The sequence below is a fragment of the Antedon bifida genome, chromosome 7 (assembly GCF_963402885.1).
Source record: "Antedon bifida chromosome 7, ecAntBifi1.1, whole genome shotgun sequence".
Taxonomy (NCBI): domain Eukaryota; kingdom Metazoa; phylum Echinodermata; class Crinoidea; order Comatulida; family Antedonidae; genus Antedon; species Antedon bifida.
This window is the reverse complement of record NC_136232.1, coordinates 18,462,386-18,486,660: the sequence shown is the minus strand read 5'-3', so window position 1 is coordinate 18,486,660 and position 24,275 is coordinate 18,462,386. Positions and strand designations below refer to the sequence as shown.

Sequence of the window (24,275 nt, the reverse complement as noted above, 5' to 3'; positions counted from 1 at the left end):
CCATTATTTTATAATCTACAAATCAAATGGATTGTATCGTTTGTGTAAAGCAGCAGATTAAATGATTGTACTAAATTTTACTTTGGAGGGAGCACCAAACACTCGAATATTTAGTGATCAACTACTGACTTATTACAAGGCTATAGTGAGTCTATTTCTTTTCCCACCCGGAAGAACCCATTGTAGTGATCATTAATTATAAGACTAAAATAATCTATCTTATTTCCACAAATAGATGGTACGTCACTTGGTTTGTGTACATGCTATAGTGATGGCCTGTCAGCTGCTGTTTGGCAAGATGTAATTTTACAAGACTGTGGTCGAGATGCTACAGCCGATGAACTTAGGTTAACTATGGTGAGTTACACATTTGTAGTGGAGTTAGATTGAATCGAAGAAAAGATAAAATAGTTCGCAAAATTAAGTGCATGGAGTAAGAATAATTTTTACCATTTCTCTTACCTACTAACATCTGTTGTATTAGCAGGAATGATATTTCAACTTTAATGTTCTGATATTAGAGATATTTCATGTTCACTGCTCTGATATTATAAATATTAGTACAAATTCAATATTATTTTAATATTGATTAATAATTGATGTTACTGTTACTGTTTTGTGTATTACAAATTAATTTCTAATTTTTGTTTCTAATTATAATTATATCTGAAAAATGTTTAGTAGTCCCTTGGAACATACTTACATTCCATTATTTATCAACACCTTTTTCATACTATTATTTTTCTGCTGTGTATTATTATTTACTTTATTTTGTGATTCTAGTACAGCTCTTTAGTTTTTATTAGCGTGATTAACAGTAGCGTGTCAGCATGTAGCCCTACCCAGTGGCTAAATTACAGTATAAATACAGGAACCCAATATTTGTTTTATATTTGTACAGGTGACAGTTACTGAAGAAAACGCAGAGGAAGTAATTACAGCAGTCAACAACATTATAACAAGTGAATCAGATACTATTACACAAGATGGTTTGGAAGCAACTGCAGAAATTATTGAAAGTTTTACTTTTGTAAATTCAACATCTGCTGAAGTGAGTTTATTCACACTTAAAAAAAATGTTTTGATACCATTTAAATGGGTGATTTGAGTAGGGATAACCGTTTAAAAACCGTAATCTGCTATTTATTTTAAATTCAAATACAGGTGACATCAACTTTAGTTGACACTGTTGCTAGTCTTTTTAAAGTGGATGAGGAGGTTCTTTTAGAGAGTCGGATGGAAACACAAGCTCCTAGTCGAATTGTTGAATCTCTTGAAGAACAATTAGCAGTTGTTGATCTTGAAAATGATAAATATAAATTTGTAACGAGCAGTGTAGCTGTACTAGCTCAGAATGTAAAAACCAATGAACTCGAAAACACTGGGATTTGATTTGCATCTTATCAATCGGCAGATACTAGTGTAATAGTAAATGTGACAGGATTTAGTGAGAAGGATGAACTAGATAGTTCCGCATCTGTCAGTATCTATATTCCTTCGACAATTACTGAAATGTTTGCAACGTCTAATGGTATGTGTTCAACAGTCTAGTAATATTACTTTTGTGACCGTGTAAATGTCATTATAATTATCTTATGAACATCATTGGTTTTCGAAAATAGGAGTGTGCTGTACATTAAAGCCTAATGCAAAATTGTGTCAATTGAACAACGCGAGTTTATAACAGAACAGCAAATATATTTATTTAGTATTACTCGCCATAAAATGTATCTATTCTTACCTTTTTTAACAGGATCAAGTGCTGCTTTTCGTATTGTTACAGTAGTATATAATGATAGTTCACTCTTTCCGACAAACCAGTTTGCGGACAACAGGGGACCCAATGGTCAAGTAATTTCATTGTCAATACCTGGAGTAGAATTGAACAATTTATCAGATCCAATTATTACAACATTTATACCTGCTGAGGTAAGTAGTCAATCTGTTTCTAGAGTCTAGTATTTTACATTTAAATTACAGAATAAATAAAGAATGATATTCCTATTTATCTTGGCTATACATATCTTTAGTTGAAATATCACTTAGGAACGTCATCAATTTAAGATTGAAATAGTAAACTTCTCTAATTGGACTATGAATTTATTGTTTTAGAAATGTCACATTTAAGATATACACACATATTGTTACATTTAATCTCCCAATAAACACTCTAGTTGTAATAAGTACTTTGTGTATAGGGATGTTACATTTAAGATCCTAATAAATCGAATGGAATATGAATATTTTTTGTGGGGATATCACATATCCTATTGAATGTAAACTTCTTTTACTTGACTAATGCATATCATGTGATGTTACATTGAAAATCATAATGATACACTTTTTTAACTGGAAGTATCTCTTATGAAAGAATCACAAACTGGTGCAGAGGTATTTTAAAATTATACCATATACAAAAAAAACATCGCAGTACATGTAATAAGGTTAGAAAACTAATGTATAATGACTGTAACGTGTGATTGATGTTTGGTTTACCTTTCATGTATATAAAGTTTGTATAATTTGATTTTCCTACTTCTAGATATCCGCAAATAATAACGAGACAGCCTGTGTGTTTTGGGATTTTGAACTTGATGGTAATGGTGGATGGTCAAGTGCTGGATGCTACTTAGCTAATGGATCGTTGGATGGCAGTGACAGACAAATTTGTCATTGCGACCATTTAACCAATTTTGCAATTCTTATGGTAAGTTATGGGAGGATATAAATTCTTATAGCATAGCACTCAATTTGTTTTATTACTTAGTATGTGACACATTTTTTATTAAATAATTATGCACCAGCATAGCAAACATTTTAAAATAATAGCATTTTGATTTGAGTTGACTTTTTATTCCACGCTCATTTATATAGCACACACTCTTTGGGAAATATGAGTAAACCAACTGATAACTACAAAAACGTATTAGGCCTACGTATTGGAAAAGAAGAGAATTGTAAACAAAAACACATTTTGTTTTCATTTAGAATTTTTATGGAGATGATGAGGTTCTTTCACCGGAATTAGCAAAGTACATAACGTACATTGGTCTTGGTGTTTCAATTGTTTGTTTAATTGCAACCATATTTACCTTTACAACAAACAGGTAAGGCTTAGTTCATAGCAACATGTTATTATTACAAGTTTGTGTTTGTATACAAATGTACTTTATTTCTAAAAATTTAAATTTGCTCAATTGAGCTCAGATCTTAACACTGGTCATCAGACACAATTTTGATTACCTATATGTATGATCCTAGTGATCATTGTATCACCAGGAGTATTCAGTAATTTATTTGCGTCAGATTTACTGCAAACATTTATTGTTGCAATACAAATTTACTCTACATTTCTTTTATTAAGAATAAATTGTGTATTCCAAAAATCAGAATTTTGATGATTTGTATTATTAATTAATTATGCAAAAATGATGCATTGTTTTGTTTCAAAACAACTGAAATTCCAAAGCTCTAATAATGAGTTGACCGAGTTCTATCATCTACAAAGTCTTATAACAAGTCTTTTGATTTTTTTTGTCACAAGGAAAATCCTAAAATCTCTTAAGCATCAACCTACAACTCTACTCTCCAAACGCTTAATTCAATTTTGTGATGTTCCTTTTACATTTTCAGGAAGCTACGAAGGAGTAAACCACAGCAGATCTTATGCCACTTATGTGTATCATTACTCTTCTTGTATTTGATCTTTCTTGTTGGAATTGACAAAACAAAAAAAGAGAGCACTTGTACAGCCATCGCTGGACTGATTCACTATTTTTTGCTCACATCTATCTTTTGGATGTCTGTGCAGGCTATTAATATGTATTATTCATTTGTTAAAGTTTATAACACACATGTTTCTAGATTTTTTGTGAAAGCCTGTCTTTTTGCTTGGGGTAAGTAGCTCATCACCCTTACTGTAATTATTGACTTACTAATGCCACATTTATTAATGTACACACACAATATAAGCATGCTTAAAGATCAATTACATACTTCTTATTTTCTTTCAGATATATTATTATAATACAGTGATTTAAAATTTACACGACAAAGAAACACACATGTTTTCTTAAAATGTTCAAACAAAATGCTATGAACAATATTAAAGTAGTGAGGTAGTTCAACCTTATGTTACCATATTTTGTGACAAAACAATGAACATTAAACAATTTAAATAAATAATTTATGGTATACTGTAGCATGAAATAAAATCTGGAAGTCGATGTATACACAAAAAATGGATTGTTGAAGATATTAAGGGTAAATTAGATTCTCGTCAATTTGGTAGTAGGAAAAAGGCTTCCTCAACTCACTATCTTGTTAGTCTTATTGACTCTACACTCAAAGATGTTGAGAAGGGTAAATGTTATGTGAACCTATGTGCCACTGACTTTACTAAAGCTTTTGATCGTGTTGATCATAATGTTATTATTATAAAGTTGATTGAACTGGGTGTGAGGTCGTCCATAATTCCCATCGTCTGCAGCTTTCTCACTTCCCGTTCTCTCAACACCAAGTTTGCTGGGACTTTGTCATCTTCCAAGTCACTGACTTGTGGTGTCCCACAGGGGACATTGCTTGGCCCTGTACTTTTCCTAGTACTTATTAACGATGCTTGTGTTGATTGCTGCAGACGATGGAAATATGTGGATGACCTCACACTTGGGGAGGTCGTTCGCAAAGGTGATTTTCCTTCCATGCAATCCCTGTTAGATGATCTGAGTGTTTGGTGTTCATCCAATAACATGATACCCAAACCCTCCAAATGCCATATCTTGGTTGTCAATTTTCTTAAGGACAAGTCGGACGATATTATATCGCCTTCTTTTAGTCTGAGTGGTTCCATTTTACAAGTAGATGATCACATGACGCTTCTTGGTGTAATCATTCAAAATGACCTGAAATGGGAACTTAACACTAATAATATTGTGTCTAGAGCTTCTAGACGTTTATTTTCCTTGTGCATTTTGAAAAAAGTTGGAATCTTAATTAATGATCTGTTGACTGTTTATATGGCTTATATAAGACCTATTTTAGAATATGCTGCCCCTGTTTGGCATGGTGCTATCACTAAGAATATGTCCAAGTCTATTGAAAAGGTACAAAAGAGAGCATTGCGAATCATGCTAGGTAACAACTATTTGTGCTATGATCATGCATTGTCTGTTACTGGTTTACCTACTCTTGTTGAGAGAAGAAACAAACTGGTGTTGTCTTTCGGGGAAGGCTTACTAAAATCCGAGCTGTTTAGAGAAATACTTCCCCCTCTTCATAAGCCAGCTCGGTCTCTCAGATTCAACCGATTTCTAGAAGTACCTCATTGTAAAACCAGCAGACTTAGGTCGTCTCCAGTTCCCACCATGGTGGATATAATTAATAGGCATCACTAGCTCTTTTTTTAGATATGTAATAAGTGAATGTTTTAAGGTTTTTTATTCTTGTATGGTTTATAATTTTATGGTACGATATCTAATTTTAATAAGATGTTTCTATTTTTATAGCAATTTTAACTAAATTTTTATTTATTTGTAATACAATTCATTTCAGTCTTTGACTGTCGTTTTGTAATATATTTTTATATACCGATTAAAATAAAAAATTAAAAAAAAAAAAAAAAAAAAACATACATATGTTTAATGCCTAATACAAAGTTATGAAATTATTAGATCAATAATTATTTTAACGTATAATGATATAAAAATGCTTTACTCTTGCACCTTTTATTTAAATTCTAGGGAAAATTAGTTTAGGCAATGCTTCATCTGTTACATTTTGAAACCATCATTATACCAATATTTAATCATTGGGCCGCATCTTTGTACGCAGAGGGAAATGATAAATATATGCTTTATTTATTACAACTACTTTAAACCACAGGACATATCAAACCATTAAAATTAATATTCAAAGAAGGGAAAAAGTGGTGAAAAAAAAATTATGAAAAAAATGATGCAAAATTCTAGTAGTAATACAGTTGGTTTTTAATATGTAATGATGACTGTTTGTTAATTATAGTTTATATAGCTTTTAAAATGTATTGATTACAGGTCTACCATCGGTGATTGTTGCGGTAACTGTTGGTGTTGACGTCGACAATTATGCCAAAACAAAGCATTAGTAAGTGACAAGACCATTTAAAAAAGAATCCCTCTTTATTCTTCTTAATTCAAGCTTCTAACTGTGCTTATTCATGCTTTGCATCTCTAGTATTTATTATGATCGAGGCTCATTTGACGGATTTCCTTTACGGTTTTATATTATATATGTTTTCATTGTCTTATATTTTAACTTTATAGTTGCCTCTAAATAAATATTGTTGTTTGTAGTACATATAGTTGTTTAATGTACTAAAATACAGAATAAACCACTTTTATTTATATCCACAATTTTTTTTTCAGTTGCTTTCTTGTTGTAACCCGTATGTATTACAGCGTAGCATTACCTATTGCCATCTTATTACTCTTCAACGTGGTTGTATTTATTATGGTAATGTACAGTCTAAGTAAACTTGGTAACGTTGCAAAACAAGCTCACCGAATTCGGAAAAAAAACAAAGGCATGCATTTACTACAGAATGCTGTGTGTATATCGGTAGTGATGGGAATGACGTGGCTTATTGGATTCTTTTCAATTGGTAGTGCCTCCGAGATGATCCAGATACTCTTCTGTATTTTGAATTCCTTTCAAGGATTTTTTATATTTCTTATGTATTGTTTAAGAAGTAAAGATATTCGTAAATTTTGGGTAGAAAAAACTCGTAATAGATTGAAATCAATGTCGTCAACTTTTAAAGGAACCAAAAACAGCACTCTGTATTCCAGTGGACGTAAAAGTAATTCAACGGGTTTGAACACATCTAAAAAAGTTCCCGAGTTTTCATCGAACCAAACAAGTTCAGATTTTAGAAATTATACAAATAGCAACCAGGTATCCTTTGCCAAATCTTCAAATGTTTCTAATGACTTAAGTTATCGGAGATAAAAATTCAACACATGGTTACAAAAAAAACCTGTTTTAACCCCTTCCTTCCCTTCAGATACTTTATAACCGCAATTTTACTCCTTTTAAAGTATTGTTAATGTTTTTATAAAGCCGTTTTTGTTTTAATAGCCTCCATTCTTTCTCCGTAATAATGTTAATGATATTTATAATTGAAAATTCCTCCTTTTCTTCCTAAAATATTCCTCATTAATTGAAATGTATAATAGATAATAATCAATGTGTTTAGCTTTTCTAAAAAATATAATGAACATTTGTATAATATGTATGGCAAGCCTCAGCTGTCTGAAGTATTCAAAATATTATATTATTATATCATTTTTTTATTATATTATATATTGTATTGTAATGAATTATACGTTTTGCATTATATTACTTGGTTTTAGCATTATATTATATCTATTTCTAATATATTATGTGAAAAATGTAACAAATTATTGACTTTTTGTATTATATTATTCGGTTTTGGCATTATATTATGAACATTTACTATTATATTATTAATAAAATACATTATATTATAATATAATTGTATTATATTAAACCCATTTACCTTACTTTATAACATACAACATTATTATATTATACGGATTCGTTAGTTATATTATTATTTTGTATGATGTTTATTATACGTCACGGCTCATTTCACTTCTTCTAACTCTTTCTCTCCCTCCCCCTGTTCACTAGCAATCAGCGGCAGAATCTGAATTGTGTGACTGTTGAAGAATAACTATACTACGTACTAGGCCTAGCCTAGGCCTACTAGGGGATCTAGCCTAGACGTAGCTAGTTAGAAGAGTGACCAAGGACCACCGGACAGCTACAACTAATACTACAATACAATAATACTACTAATGCAATAACTACTACTGCTAATACTTAGGCCTAGCTAGTAGAGTACTAGGTAGCTTAGCTACTACTAGGCTCTAGGGCGTATGTATGATGTTAACTACTAGGCCTAGGCCTACTAGTACTAGCCTAGGCTAGGCCTAGACTTAAGTTGTAGTAGGCTAGGGCCGGGCCTGCTGCCTTAGGCTAGGCTAGGCTACTACTACTACTACTACTACTACTACTACTACTACTACTACTACTACTACTACTACTAGGCAGCCAGCCCATGATGGTTACGAGTAAGCCAACATTTTGGATATAAGTAAACCAAAATTTGGGTACGAGCGAGTTGGCATGGGTACGGGTTGACCTGTATCCTTCTTTCTAGCTAATCGTACTAGGCCTAGGCCTCAAGTAAGTCTACGCTACCCAGTCCGGCTACAATATGGTCTATTTTGTTTTATAGCTTTATTGATAGCTGGGTTCAAATCTGGGTTGGGACGGCTTTTTCTCATTCTAAAACAGAGTTCCTTATCATAATAAAATAATATATGAATTTATTTGTAATAGTACCTAGGCCCTAATTGCCATTGCATTTATTATTATTAATTATATATTATACGGTTACCCCTTAATTATACTATAGTATAATTTCCTTGTTATATTTTACAATATTTTCTTTATAATTCTACAATTTTGTCTTTCACAGCACAAATTTATCATACTGTATTTGTACTATTTGTACTCCAGCTACATGGTATTGCCTTGAGGCTAAACTACACGGTATACTGGCACTACCATCATTCCTGGCTCGTCAACCTGGACCACATAAGCACAGTTTCAGTTTCAGTTTATTTACCATTTCAATTTCTGAACATAAGAGATGAACAACTTATATGGATGGATAACCGTAAGAGCGAAGCTCGTTTACCGGTCACCCGTTAGTGCAGTGACATTACGGACAACATAAAGACAGGACAAAGGTGCAATACATAACAAGACATGTGAACACTTGTGTTTGCAACCCCTTGGATAAAATAATATATTTATATAAAGGAGAAAGATAGATATTATAATATTTCTTTTTTATCATACAATACATAGTACCTATTGGTATTATATCTAAAAATACAAAGGCGGCTAACACAGATAGTTCCATATATACAGTACTCTCTTATAAATAGATGTATCTCTCCAATCTACCTAATCTAATAATAGTACTATTAGCATACTACTATACACTTTGTAGACAAGAAGTAAGTTGTATACACCTAGAGGACTTATGGTAGTACAGTCGAACGCCCTCTCACTGGCCCGGTCAACATAATCTATACCTAGATTATTACAGTAATTAAAGTACATTATTACAGAGATTTTTTTTTTTTTTTTGCAGAAATCAAAGTTATGTGTATAGAAAGCAGTACTCGTATTAAAAACTAAGCAGGTGGTACTCTTGAACGCAAACTGGCAGGATATTTTGAATATTTTTTATTGTTAAAATGAATGGAATCCTAACTTCTTTGCAACAACTGGAGACGAAGACATATTATGACCCTTTTATTTAAATTTATTTGAATAGACCTTCATGTAAATTCATTAAAGGCTATATGTTTGTTTTATATTTTAATATGTGATAGTAGAAAATCATTGTGTATAATGAGGACTAAGAATCTGATATTCACTTGCATTCTCATCTTTTAAAAATTGTATTTATAATGCTGGTAATGAGTTTAAAATTTAATTATATTGACTAGTTTTGATAATCATTATGTCCTTATCAATTCATTTATATTTCTTTTGTGTAATATAGTTCATATATTATGTATTGAATAAATTGGTAAGGCCCTATACTGTTATTATTTAAGGAAAGTTTATATACACTTATTTTATGCCTACTTAGTATTAATTGTTTATATAAATATTTTGTCTAATTGCCTTGATTTTTTGTATAGGCCAATGGCATCAATGTTTTTCTCAACGCAAATTAGCCTAATAATGCCACATTTAGAAACATGATTCATTGATTTCTGATATTCTGTACTTGAGTATGCATTACTAAAATAACCAAGTAGTTAATATATTCCATTTGTAATGTATGTATAAACATTCAGTTTTTTTTCACATTTTTAAATTTAAAAATTATTACAATACCTACCTTTCTGATATTGTTACTATTGTATAATATATTTTGAGGCAGCAATAAAAAAAAATTAAAACAATTAATTTGACTTATACTGTACTATGTTAGTTCAGGATATGAAATGTGTGTGGGCATCTGGTGTGTTGGAGGTTGGTGGTGTGAGGTGTATATTTGTCACTTTAAGATCTAAATTAGATGTTTTCTGAAGAAAAGAAGTAAGAGGATACGCTTTCAAACAATTCCAAGAAGATTCACACAAAAATAATTACTTTCCAATAAAATAGTATAACAGTGTATATTACAGTACATTGAATAAACTCGAGCGGAAAAATAACGCACATAAAAAAACACTCATATTCTTGTCGAAAAGTGCCCTCTATAGTTTTCTATTAATTTATTAATAATTATTATTAATTATTGAGTAATATGAACATATTTTTAACATTCAATGCTGGAAACTGGTTCTACTCCTAACAAAGTTTCATACCTCCAAATTTCATCAACGTATTCAAAGCACTTCAATATTAAATATCACATTTAACATAAAAAATTCGGGTTTTGGATAGAATTTTGCTTAAAAACATATACAAAAAACATCGATAAAAAATACTTTTCGTATTCAAAAACAGATGATACTTGGTATAAATGTTCACTATAGGTTGCTCTATTCACAGAAACAAAATTGCATTCATGAACGTTTTTTGTTGGTTGTTTTTTCAAAATAGTTATTAGCTTGAAAAAAATGAGTTGGAATTGTATGGTCTTTCATAAGTGTACATTTTGTAAAAACGTAAATTTAAAAAATCAGTGATATGGCTTGATAGTTATTTTTTTTTTGCAATATGGATGGAGCAACCTATATTGAACATTTATACCAAGTATCAAATGTTTTTGAATACGAAAAGTATTTTTTATCGATGTTTTTTGTATATGTTTTTAAGCAAAATTCTATCAAAACCTGGATTGTAATGTTAAATGTGATATTTATTTAAGTGCTTTGAATACGTTGATGAAATTCGGAGGTATGAAACTTTGTTAGGAGTAGAACCAGTTTCCAGCATTGAATGTTAAAAATATGTTCATATTACTCATTAATTAATAATAATTATTAATAAATTAATAGAAAACTAGAGAGGGCACTTTTCGACAAGAAAATGAATGTTTTTTTATGTGCGTTATTTTTCCGCTCGAGTTTATTCAATGTACTGTAATATACACTGTTATACTATTTTATTGGAAAGTAATTATTTTTGTGTGAATCTTCTTGGAGTTGTTTGAAAGCGTATCCTTTTACTTCTTTTCTTCAGAAAACATCTAATTTAGGTCTTAAAGTGACAAATATACACCTCACACCAGATTCTGCCCACACACACTTCATCTCCTGAACTAACATAGTACAGTATAAGTCAAAATAATTGTTTGTTAAAATTTTTTTTTATTGAAAACAATCTGCCTCAAAAAATATCATACAATAGTAACAATATCAGAAAGGTAGGTATTGTAAAAATGTTTAAATTTAAAAATGTGAAAAAAAAATGAATGTTTATACATACATTACAAATGAAATATATTAACTACTAGGTTATTTTAGTAATGCATACACAAGTACATAATATCAGAAATCAATGAATCATGTGTCTAAATGTGGCATTATTAGGCTAATTTGCTTTGAGAAAAACATTGATGCCATTGGCCTATACAAAAAATCAAGGCAATTAGACAAAATATTTATATAAACAATTATACTAATATTGGTAGGCATAAAATAAGTGTATATAAACTTTCCTTAAATAATAACAGTACAGGGCCTTACCAATTTATTTAATACATAATATATGAACTATATTACACAAAAGAAATGTAAATGAATTTATAAGGACATAATTATTATCAAAACTAGTCAATATAATTAAATTTTAAACTCATTACCAGCATTATAAATAAAATTTTAAAAAGATGAGAATGCAAGTGAATATCAGATTCTTAGTCCTCATTATACACAATAATTTTCTACTATTAGTATCACATATTAAAATATAAAACAATCATGTAGCCTTTAATGAATTTACATGGAGGTCTATTCAAATATATTTAAAAAAAAGGGTCATAATATGTCTTCGTCTCCAGTTCGTAGAAAATGAAGTTAAGATTCCATTCATTTCAACAATAAAAAATATTCAAAATATCCTGCCAGTTTGCGTTCAAGAGTACAACCTGCTTAGTTTTTAATACGAGTACTGCTTTCTATACACATAACTTTGATTTCTGCAAAAAAAAAAAATCTCTGTAATAATGTACTTTAATTACTGCAATAATCTAGGTATAGATTATGTTGACCGGGCCAGTGAGAGGGCGTTCGACTGTACTACCATAAGTCCTCTAGGTGTATACAACTTACTTCTTGTCTACAAAGTGTATAGTAGTATGCTAATAGTACTATTATTAGATTAGGTAGATTGGAGAGATACATCTATTAATAAGAGAGTACTGTATATATGGAACTATCTGTGTTAGCCGCCTTTGTATTTTTAGATATAATACCAATAGGTACTATGTATTGTATGATAAAAAAGAAATATTATAATATCTATCTTTCTCCTTTATATAAATATATTATTTTATCCAAGGGGTTGCAAACACAAGTGTTCACATGTCTTGTTATGTATTGCACCTTTGTCCTGTCTTTATGTTGTCCGTAATGTCACTGCACTAACGGGTGACCGGTAAACGAGCTTCGCTCTTACGGTTATCCATCCATATAAGTTGTTCATCTCTTATGTTCAGAAATTGAAATGGTAAATAAACTGAAACTGAAACTGTGCTTATGGGGTCCAGGTTGACGAGCCAGGAATGATGGTAGTGCCAGTATACCGTGTAGTTTAGCCTCAAGGCAATACCATGTAGCTGGAGTAGCTTGGACAAATACAGTATGATAAATTTGTGCTGTGAAAGACAAAATTGTAGAATTATAAAGAAAATATTGTAAAATATAACAAGGAAATTATACTATAGTTATAGTTTTAGAATGAGAAAAAGCCGTCCCAACCCAGATTTGAACCCAGCTATCAATAAAGCTATAAAACAAAATAGACCATATTGTAGCCGGACTGAGACTTACTTGAGGCCTAGGCCTAGTACGATTAGCTAGAAAGAAGGATACAGGTCAACCCGTACCCATGCCAACTCGCTCGTACCCAAATTTTGGTTTACTTATATCCAAAATTTTGGCTTACTAGTAACCATCATGGGCTGGCTGCCTAGTAGTAGTAGTAGTAGTAGTAGTAGCCTAGCCTAGCCCAAGGCAGCAGGTCCGGCCCTAGCCTACTACAACTTAAGTCTAGGCCTAGCCTAGGCTAGTACTAGTAGGCCTAGGCCTAGTAGTTAACATCATACATACGCCCTAACCCCCCTAGAGCCTAGTAGTAGCTAAGCTACCTAGTACTCTACTAGCTAGGCCTAAGTATTAGCAGTAGTAGTTATTGCATTAGTAGTATTATTGTATTGTAGTATTAGTTGTAGCTGTCCGGTGGTCCTTGGTCACTTGTCTAACTAGCTACGTCTAGGCTAGATCCCCTAGTAGGCCTAGGCTAGGCCTAGTACGTAGTATAGTTATTCTTCAACAGTCACACAATTCAGATTCTGATTGCTAGTGAACAGGGGGAGGGAGAGAAAGAGTTAGAAGAACTGAAATGAGCCGTGACGTATAATAAACATCATACAAAATAATAATATAACTAACGAATCCGTATAATATAATAATGTTGTATGTTATAAAGTAAGGTAAATGGGTTTAATATAATACAATTATATTATAATATAATGTATTTTATTAATAATATAATAGTAAATGTTCATAATATAATGCCAAAACCGAATAATATAATACAAAAAGTCAATAATTTGTTACATTTTTCACATAATATATTAGAAATAGATATAATATAATGCTAAAACCAAGTAATATAATGCAAAACGTATAATTCATTACAATACAATATATAATATAAAAAAAAAATGATATAATAATATAATATTTTGAATACTTCAGACAGCTGAGGCTTGCCATACATAACTATATTATTTATGCTTTTATAGATGACAGTTATAGAAGTATTACAATTTGTTGGCATTTCTGTAATGTGATAGACAGAATATATATGATTGAACATAAATAAGGTTCAGTAATGTTGATAGTATAAGTATGATATATTAAAAAAGATGATACAAAAACAGTATTACGAAAAAAAAAACATTTATCCTTGTACATATTATAGCCAATCCAGTCACTACAACATCGCCTCGCCATTATATTAAAAACAAAACAAAATTATTGGATTACACACGTAAAAGACATGAATGATCAAAAACATTATTTATATTAAATAGACTATATATTTAACATTACTTTTGTCTTTATGAGTTTTTCAAACAAAATAATAATTGAAATATAAAAATTACAAATTTTAAATATATAAAATAACGGCCTTAAAATTTTCATCATCATGGCAGATTGGATTATTCTTTGATGTTACCGTCGATACAAATCTTTTTATTAAATGACGTAGGCATGGGGAGGTGCACATCTTGAGACACCGCCCCAACAACTCCCCAAAATAAAACTAAACACCATGAAACGTATGGCCTATAATTCAATGCTGTTACAGCAACTATGAATTTATCGCAACCAATCAAAAGACGAGTTCATCTTTACAAGGCGAACGAGCTAGCACATAAAATATGATTACAACCAGTAAAATGTTCTGCTGTTTAGTTTATGTACCAGTTTAGATAGATAGATAAGCGAATTACTCCTTGACAGTTTCGCTGTTCTGCTCGCGATATTCCTTTTCGTACAAAAGTTGGGGACCTCTCATGAAACGTCACAAAATAAACATGTATATTCATTAATCATATCCACAAGGTGTGACGTAAGATTTGAGCTAACTTCAATTCGCTAATGCAAACGCTATCTGTCGAGACGAGCCGACTGTGTAGTCGAGTGGACTAGACTATGGACTTTACATGTCGATGTATGGGGTTCGAATCCATGAGCATTGCACATTTTTGTTAGAATTCCAACCGTAATTGGTAGTCTTCCGTTGGCATTATGATCGCCTTGTGTATAATTTTAATCGTGGCGTATTTCAAATAAATGCTGATATGGAAATAGGAAACAAAGTGAATTAAAATATCTTCGTCTATTATAGGTAATTGTGCCGCTGGAACATACTGTCCATGTAATGCCGTAAACCGGCGTAGATGCCGGAGAGCACTGTTGTATGTCTTTGCAGGTTGAAGTGCTACTGACCTGTCCCATAATTGCTGAACTTGCGCCTTCATATGACGACCAGGTTCGAAAACGGGATACATTGCGTCTGAGTCTGGCCTGCTTCTGTTATTCCATTAAATGGTACTAAAGACGGGTGAATTGGTAACAATTTAAAGGCATCCCGAATATCTGTTTTACACAAATAGCTGCATCGTCCGCAATCGTGACATATTGTAGAGAAAAATTGTCCTTGTCTATGAGATTATTGAGACTGCTGGAGTGTTTATCGTTATTGTGCGGTGCTGATAGGTCCACTATTAGTCTATTCTTTATAGAATATTTACTTTCTTCTACTCCAATTGGATTAACTCGTATCAGATCGAGCAAAAAGCGTTTCTTAAATTCAGAATGGACTAACTATGTAGTGATCAAGGGTTTTGATACAAGATACAAGATACAAGCTTATCTAGCTGATATAAAATTGTTACACACCAAAGACGTAGTAGGGACCCGACAGAGTCCTGTATGAAAGCCCTGACGCAAACCATTTAGTAAATAACTCACAAATCGTCTATCAGGATGATTGATTAAGTACGATGATAATTTATCAACATTGATAGCGGTCGATGGTCGAATATTCAATTTCGTTATCTGCGAAAGTTCCCTTTCGGGCTTTGACCTTTTTTTGGCTGGGAAGAACATTGAGACTGTGAATGTTCTTGGTGGCAATTCAAACAAATATGTAAAAAAGAGAATCGTTGTCCCCACGCACAACCTCTATCACCATTAAAATTATTAGGCCTAGCCTACAAATCTCTTTGCTGCCAACTGCCGTGCGAATCAACACATGGCCCGTTAAATTTGTTCAGGCGCTCCGTGAGATTTGGCGGATTTCCTCGTGACATTATAGAGCAAAATCCAGATTGGTGGCTTATGCTTGCAGAATGCAGACAAGTAACAGGTTTTAAATTTGCAAAAATATTGCAAAAATAAAGTGTTATTTCGCACCAACCAATCGACAGGAATGTTTTGATATTTTAGGCTTTCGTACTGAATTGTCTATGGTATTCGTAAAATCCACGCCCGCCATACCTTGTCGCCACGTCCACTATGTCTCTTTCGTAAAGGTCTAATTCCCGGCGTCTATGGGGAAAAGTAGCACACATTATGGATTTGTAACTTTCAAAAGCGTTAATAAACTCCGATATCGAGAGCTCCCGAAACAATCTATGGCGCTAGTTCCGTTCGCACCTGTCTTTTATTTCGACTCCAAGTTTGTTAAGTAACTTTATCGTGAACACCACACCTTAGAATTAGGCCTCATAAGTACAAAAAAGGTAACAAATAAATCCTTTAAATTTATGAATTTAAAACGTGTTTCTCTCACACTGTTCGTGAATTTCGCATACTCCATGTTCAATGATGTCGTCGTTTCTGTGGAGCGCCAAAATAGTACCTATAATAGAGGGCTAAAAGTAAAATGCGTATATTTTATGCATTTATTGGTGAAAATTACGTTCAATTTCAGTATATTTTGTCAATGTCAATACAACTAAAATGTTACTGTTTGATACGGTTCACAGTTTTGATTAACTTTTAAAAATAAAAATCGACAAATTCATCATCATATTCATGTACTAGGCCTAGGCCTAGCAGGTTTATTTATACCTCAATGATCTTTAGGACTAAGCTAGGTAATGATGCTGATTTAGGGTCGGCTGATATAAAATATATTGAAAATAAACGTGTATTTCAATAATAAACGCATTACAAGTAGACGCATTCCACTGAGTTTTTAACCCTCTATTATAGTTGCTCTTTTGGCGCTCAATAGAAACGAAAATATTGAACATCGATTATGCAAAATTCGCGAACATTGCGAGAAATACGTCTGTAAAATCATCAATTTAAAGGATTTATTTCTTACTTTTTCATCATAAAGTACTTATGAGGCCTAATTCTAGCGTGTGGTATTCACTCACAATATGTCATTTAACAGATTTGGAGTCGAAATAAAAACAGTTGCGGTTTGTCTCTAGAGCCACAGTCAACGGTAGAATTAAGGTTGTAGTAATGCAAGGATAATGTTTTTATTAGATATAATAATGTATTTACGTTATCATTAGACTCTTCCATTACTACAATACACAAGAGACGTGACACGGATGAATGCGATCGTTTCGTTACTGTTATGGTGATCAAACGAATTCGATTCTGGAATTACGGCGAGCAATTCAACTTTTAACTTAAGTTTTTCAGGTTTGAAATTTGTAATATACCATTAATAATCAATTCCAAGCAGGTGGCTGCTCTCTGGTGGTAAGATTTGTTGCTCTGGTAGGTATCTGGCGCCTATATCACTGTAGAATTGTTTTTACCGCTAAAAATCCATCGAAAAAACACCACAGAAGGCATGGGCGCCGTGACTGCACCGTGGACAATCGGTGGTGACAAACGCATATGCTTATACACCGTCGATGGATTTTAAGTTGTGAATGTAGGACAATCTTTTAAGAACATTTTACAGTAATTTTTTTTCTCATACGATCCTCCGTTCAAGAGTTAAGATTTTTAATTAACATGGTGCCTTAAATCTCTGAAAACGCTGTGTTATTTCTGTTAGTTACGCTTCCCTGCGCAGCAATGTTTGTCATCGATCGAAGACTGTCTTGTTTCGTGAAGCAGGCGAGTGTGTAGAACCTTAGAATCTGACCTCTAGTTGAACAGTTTAAATTGGATCCTGGACGCGTAATACAATGCTAGGTGTTTTTTCAGAGTAAGTTTAGAAAGAAACATCATGGGCCGCCTAGTTGCTGTAATTGTTTATGGCTTAGTCCAGGCACAAAAAAACTAATTCTAAACCGCTCGGTGATATACTGAAATTTAATTAATTAATTTGAAACGATATATATTCAAGTATATGACCTAAACCCGTTCATAAATAATGACAATGGAATTCGAGTTCTAGTGAAAGACATTCCTCTGTCAGTCAGAAACGATGAAATAATACAATCTCTGAAGAAACTAGGCTGCAAAATCCTAGGAGACATACAATTAATCAAGTTTAGAATAAATGGAAAATTATCACGATTTTTGAACGGAGACCGGGCCGTTTTAGTAGAGCCTTTTCAAGGAAGTCTACCAGGATACGCCAAGATTAACAACTTTAACGCAAGATTATTCCACAAAGATCAAAAACACGAAATAAAGTGTTTTGAATGCGGACTAACTGATCACAAAATAAACGAATGTACAACAACATTTAACAATACTAGATGCCATTTCTGAAATCAGATAGGTCACATAGCAAAGAACTGCGACAAATCTGAATCTCATCCACAGCCAGTAATTGAAACATGTGATGTCATCCACCCCAAAATAGATACTGTAGATCAAGAACCGGAAACTAATGAAGATAATGAGGAGCAGAACATGAACCTATAAATACCGATAATACACAAAATGTTATCGGGGTTCTTGAAGACTTGCTAACCAAACCTGTCAACCCGAAAAACGCCATAGACTCTATGGAACTAGACGACAGAGTTCAGAAAATAAGGCAAGAAGCGATTGAACGAATGAAACATGTTAGTCAAGAAGAAACTATGCAAGAAACTCAAGAGTTCCAGACAACTACAAATGAAAAAAAGAAACAAAAACAACGAGGAAAGAAAAAAGTAGACCCTGAAAACAAAAACACTGACAAAACAACCAAAAGTACGAAAGGCATGCGCCCAATAACCGACTTTGCAAAAAGTACCACACACAAACCAGACAAACCAGAAAATTCAGAAAACGACGATCAAGCAACAATAGCTAGGCAAAAGTTTGCAGCCGCAAAAAGAAAAAAAACAGACGGAAAGTGGGGGAAAAAATGCTAAAAAGAAAGAAAAAAAATCCGACTCCGTAAGTTAAAATATGACTTACTACAATCATTAACGTCGATATTTCTACGTTGAAAGCTCAATTAAGAAATCTTGGGAAAAAATAATTTTTAAAAAAATATATATAAATGAAAGAAAATAATAAAAAAAATAATTCTCTGCATTTAATTTCATTAAATGTAAGAGGTCTAAGAGATCAGTTTAAAAAAAGAAAAGTTTATAAATGGTTAGAAGACCAAAAAGTTGATATTGTTTTCCTACAAGAAACACATTATGATAAGAAAGATAAAAATTGTGCACGGCGTATCATAGCTGTGGCACCACAAATAGTAGAGGTGTAACAATCCTATTTAAAGCAAATTTTGATGTCAAAAATATCGAGTGTAAATACATTGATGATGAGGGAAGAATGATAATTCTTTGTATAAAATATGGGAAGAAAATAATTAATTTAATTAACGTTTACTCACCTAACAATTACAAAGAGAGAGCGTTGTTCTTTAAAAAAAAGATCGACACTCTATGTAATACAACTGACGATTATACCATTTTAGGTGGAGACATGAACTGCGTTCTTGATCGAAAATTTGACCAAAGAAATCGTGTCCATAATTATGACAACTCACCATTGATTCTTAAAAAGTGCATGAAAAAACATAACCTATTAGATATATGTAGACATTGTCATAACTGTAAATCACAATTCACCTGGCGCCGTAAAAATACCTACAGAAGATTAGACTTCTGGTGTGTCTCAAAAGCCCTACATAAGAATGGTGACATTATATCAACAGATATAAGGCCCTCAATTTGTTCCGATCACTTAGCTATTTCACTCAAATTGTTAAACGAAGACAACGACCGAGGACCTGGAATCTGGAAAATAAATAACAGTGTCCTTAACGATGAAAATTACAGTATTGCTATAAAAAGAATATTTGAAAAAGAAAAAAATAATAAGCATAACCTAAACCCAGAAATGTTATGGGAATATATAAAAATTAAAGAATTTTCTATAAAATATTGTGTAAAAAAGAAAAAACGAAAAACATTCAAAAAGAAATATTGACCAAAGAAGTCAAAATACTAACTAATCAATTAGATAGCAGTTATGATGAAGGCATGGATAAAGAACTTAGATCAAAATCAAAAGATCACAATGTGCCAAGATAAGATCCAGAATAGAATGGTTTGAGAACGGAGAAAAAAACACCAAATTTTTTTTACGGTTAGAAAAAAACAATGCAAAAAGAAAACATATTACTGTTATAAAGAAGAAAAATGGTAAATATACCTCTGAAGAAATTTTAAAAGAACATGTTCTTTTCTATGAACAGTTATATGAAGACAAACAGATAAAAATAGAAAATATAAAAGATTACCTAGAAAATACAAATGTGAACACACTTTCACAATGTGATTCTGCAAAATGTGATGGAATTATTCTAGAAAAAGAACTCACGAACGCTGTTGAGAAAATGCATCTAAACAAAAGTCCAGGATCGGATGGATTAAGCGTCGAATTTTATAGAACCTTCTGGAATGAAATTAAACACATTTTACGCAATTCTTTAAATTATAGTTACAATCAAAATAAATTATCCTGCTCACAGCAAGTAGGAATAGTAAATCTAATATTCAAATCAGGTGAGAGAGAAAATTTAGAAAATTGGAGGCCAATTACTCTACTTTACTCTACTATATAAAATTATGGCGCACGCCCTTTCTAACCGAATGCACGACGTTATTGGTTTGATAATAAGCAATGACCAAAAAGCATATATAAAAGGAAGGGTCGGCGGAGAAAATATTAGACTAGTAGACGACTTACTAAATTTTACAAAAGATAAAAATATACCTGGTGCAATGATCTTTCTTGATTTTGCTAAGGCTTTTGATTCCATAGACAGAAAGTTATTGCTTAAAACACTCGAGAAATTTGGCTTCGGCAAATCGTTCATAAATGGATTAACTTAATTTATACTGATACACAATGTAAAGTGATAAACAATGGTTGGGTCTCTGAGAGCTTCAAAATGAATTGCGGAGTTAGACAAGGGTGTCCACTGTCTGCCTTATTATTTATCTTAGTTGCCGAAATTATGTCAATAAATATAAGATCGAATCCACTCTGCAAAGGCAAACACTACCAAGTACAGAAAATGCTGCAGATAAAATTGTTAAAATTGCCCAATTAGCAGATGATACTGTAATTTTCACGCGTAATGGACATAGCTTAAAATATTTTTTTGATGAAATTAAAAAATTCTGTGATACATCAGGCTTGAAATTAAATATAAAAAAAACAAATGGCATTTGGATTGGATCAAGCAGATTTCTTGATTCCTCTCCATATAATATGGATTCTTAGGAATTTACGTTGGTTACAACGAAAAGTTGTGTGGAAAAAGAATTGGGACGATAAAATTGTTAATTTGAAAAAAACTTTACAGCTATGGAAAACAAGACACTTATCTTTCTTTGGAAAAATAATAATAATTAAAACTCTAGCTATATCTAAGCTCATTTACAATGCTAGTGTAATAAATGTACCAACATATATCTTTCCTATTGTTGAAAAGGAAATTTATAATTTTTTATGGAGCGGAAATAGAGAAAAAATTAAAAGAACAACACTTATTAATAAAAACGAAGACGGAGGTCTCAACATGGTTGATTTTAATGCATTAGTGAAGTCTCTAAAACTGAGCTGGGTCAAGCGTTTGCTAAGCCCAGATCCAGGGAAATGGAAATTTATCCCTAGACATTATATGTACCCAATAGAATGTACACTTAAGATTAGTAAAATTAATACTGAAAATCATACAATTTTAAAAGATATGCCAGTGTTCTATCAACAATTATTAAAAGCTGTTGTGATTCTAAATAACATATTCACTACAGAACCACACACTGTAAACGAAATTAAATCTCAACAATTATGGGAAAACAAGTATATAACACTAGATGGCAAATCAATGTACTTCTGCTCCTGGTTAAATTCTGGTATCAAAACAATCAATGATTTAATTGTTGATAATGAGCTAATAACATATCAAAGGTTGATTCCAATGTTATGTAACAAAGAAAACGGGTTGATTGAATACTTTGCTGTTATCAATGCCATACCGCATCAATGGAAAACAATTGTTAAAACACCGAATGTTGAAAATGAAATAGATAAAACCTTTGACATGCTTACATTTTATAAACAAAATAAATCATCTACGTTTTATAGATATCTTATTAATAGTAAAGTCTCTATCCCAAGATCACAAGTGAAATGGGAACAGGAATTTTGTGTCGATTTAAATTGGCACGCAATATGGTGTAATAAAGTTTTAAACACCAAACATATTGTAAAAGTTGCTCAATTCAACTTGTTACACAGAATTATAGCATGTAGGAAAAAATTAAAGCTAAGGAAATTAGCTGATAGTGATATATGCCAAAAATGTAAAATAGAAGTAGAAAACGAAAAACATATGCTTTATACATGCTTTATACTGGAGAAAGTTCAATTCAATGATTGTTAAGTGTTTTCCTGTTAACGAAAACACAACACAACTTTTCAAGTTGGACTAAATATAGTCACTGGAAATACAAATAGCAAACTCATCAATGAATTAATTTCTATTTTTTGTTTTTCAATATATAAATCATGTATAACATATAAAATAACGTTGAAAAACGAAAATGTACAAAGAACAATATGGAACCTATACAGAATAGAACTTTTTAATTTAATTAAGAATGAATACGCATGTAACATTATCAATGCTAGAAAAAAATGGGCTAACGTCAAAGAAAAACTGTTTTTCAGTAAACTTTAATGGAAATAAAGTATATTGTCTGTATGTATACGTATATTATACTTTTAATTTGTGTATATACATTTCCATTTTATTACTTGACAGTTTTTATAGGTTTTTTTATGCCCGTGTATATAGGTCTGATGTATTGTATTTGTGTATATTTTTTATCGTTCTTGGTTTTAATGTTAATTTTATGCATAGGCCTATGTGTATATATTGTATGGGTATGTGTATGTATATATATGTTTGATATATATAGTATGTATTTCTATATATATACGTGTGAATGTATTGATATTATATATATATACAAATATGAATGAAAAAAATCAAGACTCAGGTTAATAATTCAACATATTTATTAACACTACAAACTGTTTCATGAGAGAGATAAAATACCTCCTCAATCTTCAAGTGTTAGGCTCTGAGTAAAGTAATTAGAAGTACAATGATCAGGAAGAGACTGTTTATAGTTAATATATGCAAGCAACAAAACAATAGTTGTATATTCAACCGTTCTATTTATCAATAGGTGTCTTTAATTAGTAACCTTTATATCTCAATAAGAATTTTCTTCTGTGTCTGCATGTGCTAAATAATTTGTTTCTTTGATTAGGAGAGCAAATATCAGGAAGTTATATATAATGAAATATTTCTCTTGCAGACATAGTTTGCAGCGTTTACTTATATTGGAATAAGGCTTACATTTGGCTAATACTCGCCATTTAATATTATATTTAATGTTGTCATCTTTAGTTTCCAAACATGTTAGCTAAGCGCTGTACTATTTTTATACTTTTCATTACAGAATGAGCTTGTATGCCCATTGTATCTACACTTAAATGTATTTTCTGTCAGTCCAACATATGTTTCAATTTTGTTAGTGCCATTTCTTGTGGCATTGGCCTGGTATACTACACCACTTGTTAAGCCTTTCCCTAAAGGGCAAATAAAATACAAATATATAAACTGAAAGATACACAATTATGATAAATAAGTTTCAAACGTTTCATAACTAAACAACTTTTTTCATTAAACATGCAATATATTTTGTAATAGATAACATAACAAAAAAATATGCAGAAAATAATGTAAATATATATATGACATTCTGTAATTGTTGAATAAAGGTGGTAGTTAACCACAAAAGATAAAAAAAAAAAAAATTTGAAACGATAAAGATGAGGAAATCGCCCCAACCAAGACTCGAACCCGGAATCTTCTGCTTGATATGCAGATGTCCTAACTATTAGACTACTGGGGCTTTCATGGTATTAATTGGATAGCGAGAAAGATACACGTGCCTTTAGTGAGACCATTGAACCTGATAAAGC

The 24,275-nt window shown here is 31.7% G+C and overlaps 1 protein-coding gene across 1 annotated transcript; it reads left to right on the top strand.

The window, feature by feature from the left end:
• The first annotated feature begins 1,433 nt into the window (after positions 1 to 1,433).
• Positions 1,434 to 7,263, top strand: LOC144847891 (adhesion G-protein coupled receptor G6-like). Its single transcript, XM_078704457.1, has 7 exons — positions 1,434 to 1,531; positions 1,754 to 1,929; positions 2,543 to 2,707; positions 2,989 to 3,107; positions 3,634 to 3,896; positions 6,051 to 6,120; positions 6,402 to 7,263. The coding sequence occupies exons 1-7, from the start codon at positions 1,513 to 1,515 to the stop codon at positions 6,982 to 6,984; spliced, it is 1,395 nt and encodes a 464-aa protein (XP_078560583.1). The 5' UTR covers positions 1,434 to 1,512; the 3' UTR covers positions 6,985 to 7,263.
• Positions 7,264 to 24,275: the final 17,012 nt, after the last annotated feature.

Coding starts and splice junctions, on each gene's coding strand:
- LOC144847891 (XM_078704457.1), top strand. Junction 2,708..2,988: donor CCAATTTTGCAATTCTTATG/GTAAGTTATGGG, acceptor GTTTTCATTTAG/AATTTTTATGGAGATGATGA. Junction 3,897..6,050: donor AGCCTGTCTTTTTGCTTGGG/GTAAGTAGCTCA, acceptor TATTGATTACAG/GTCTACCATCGGTGATTGTT.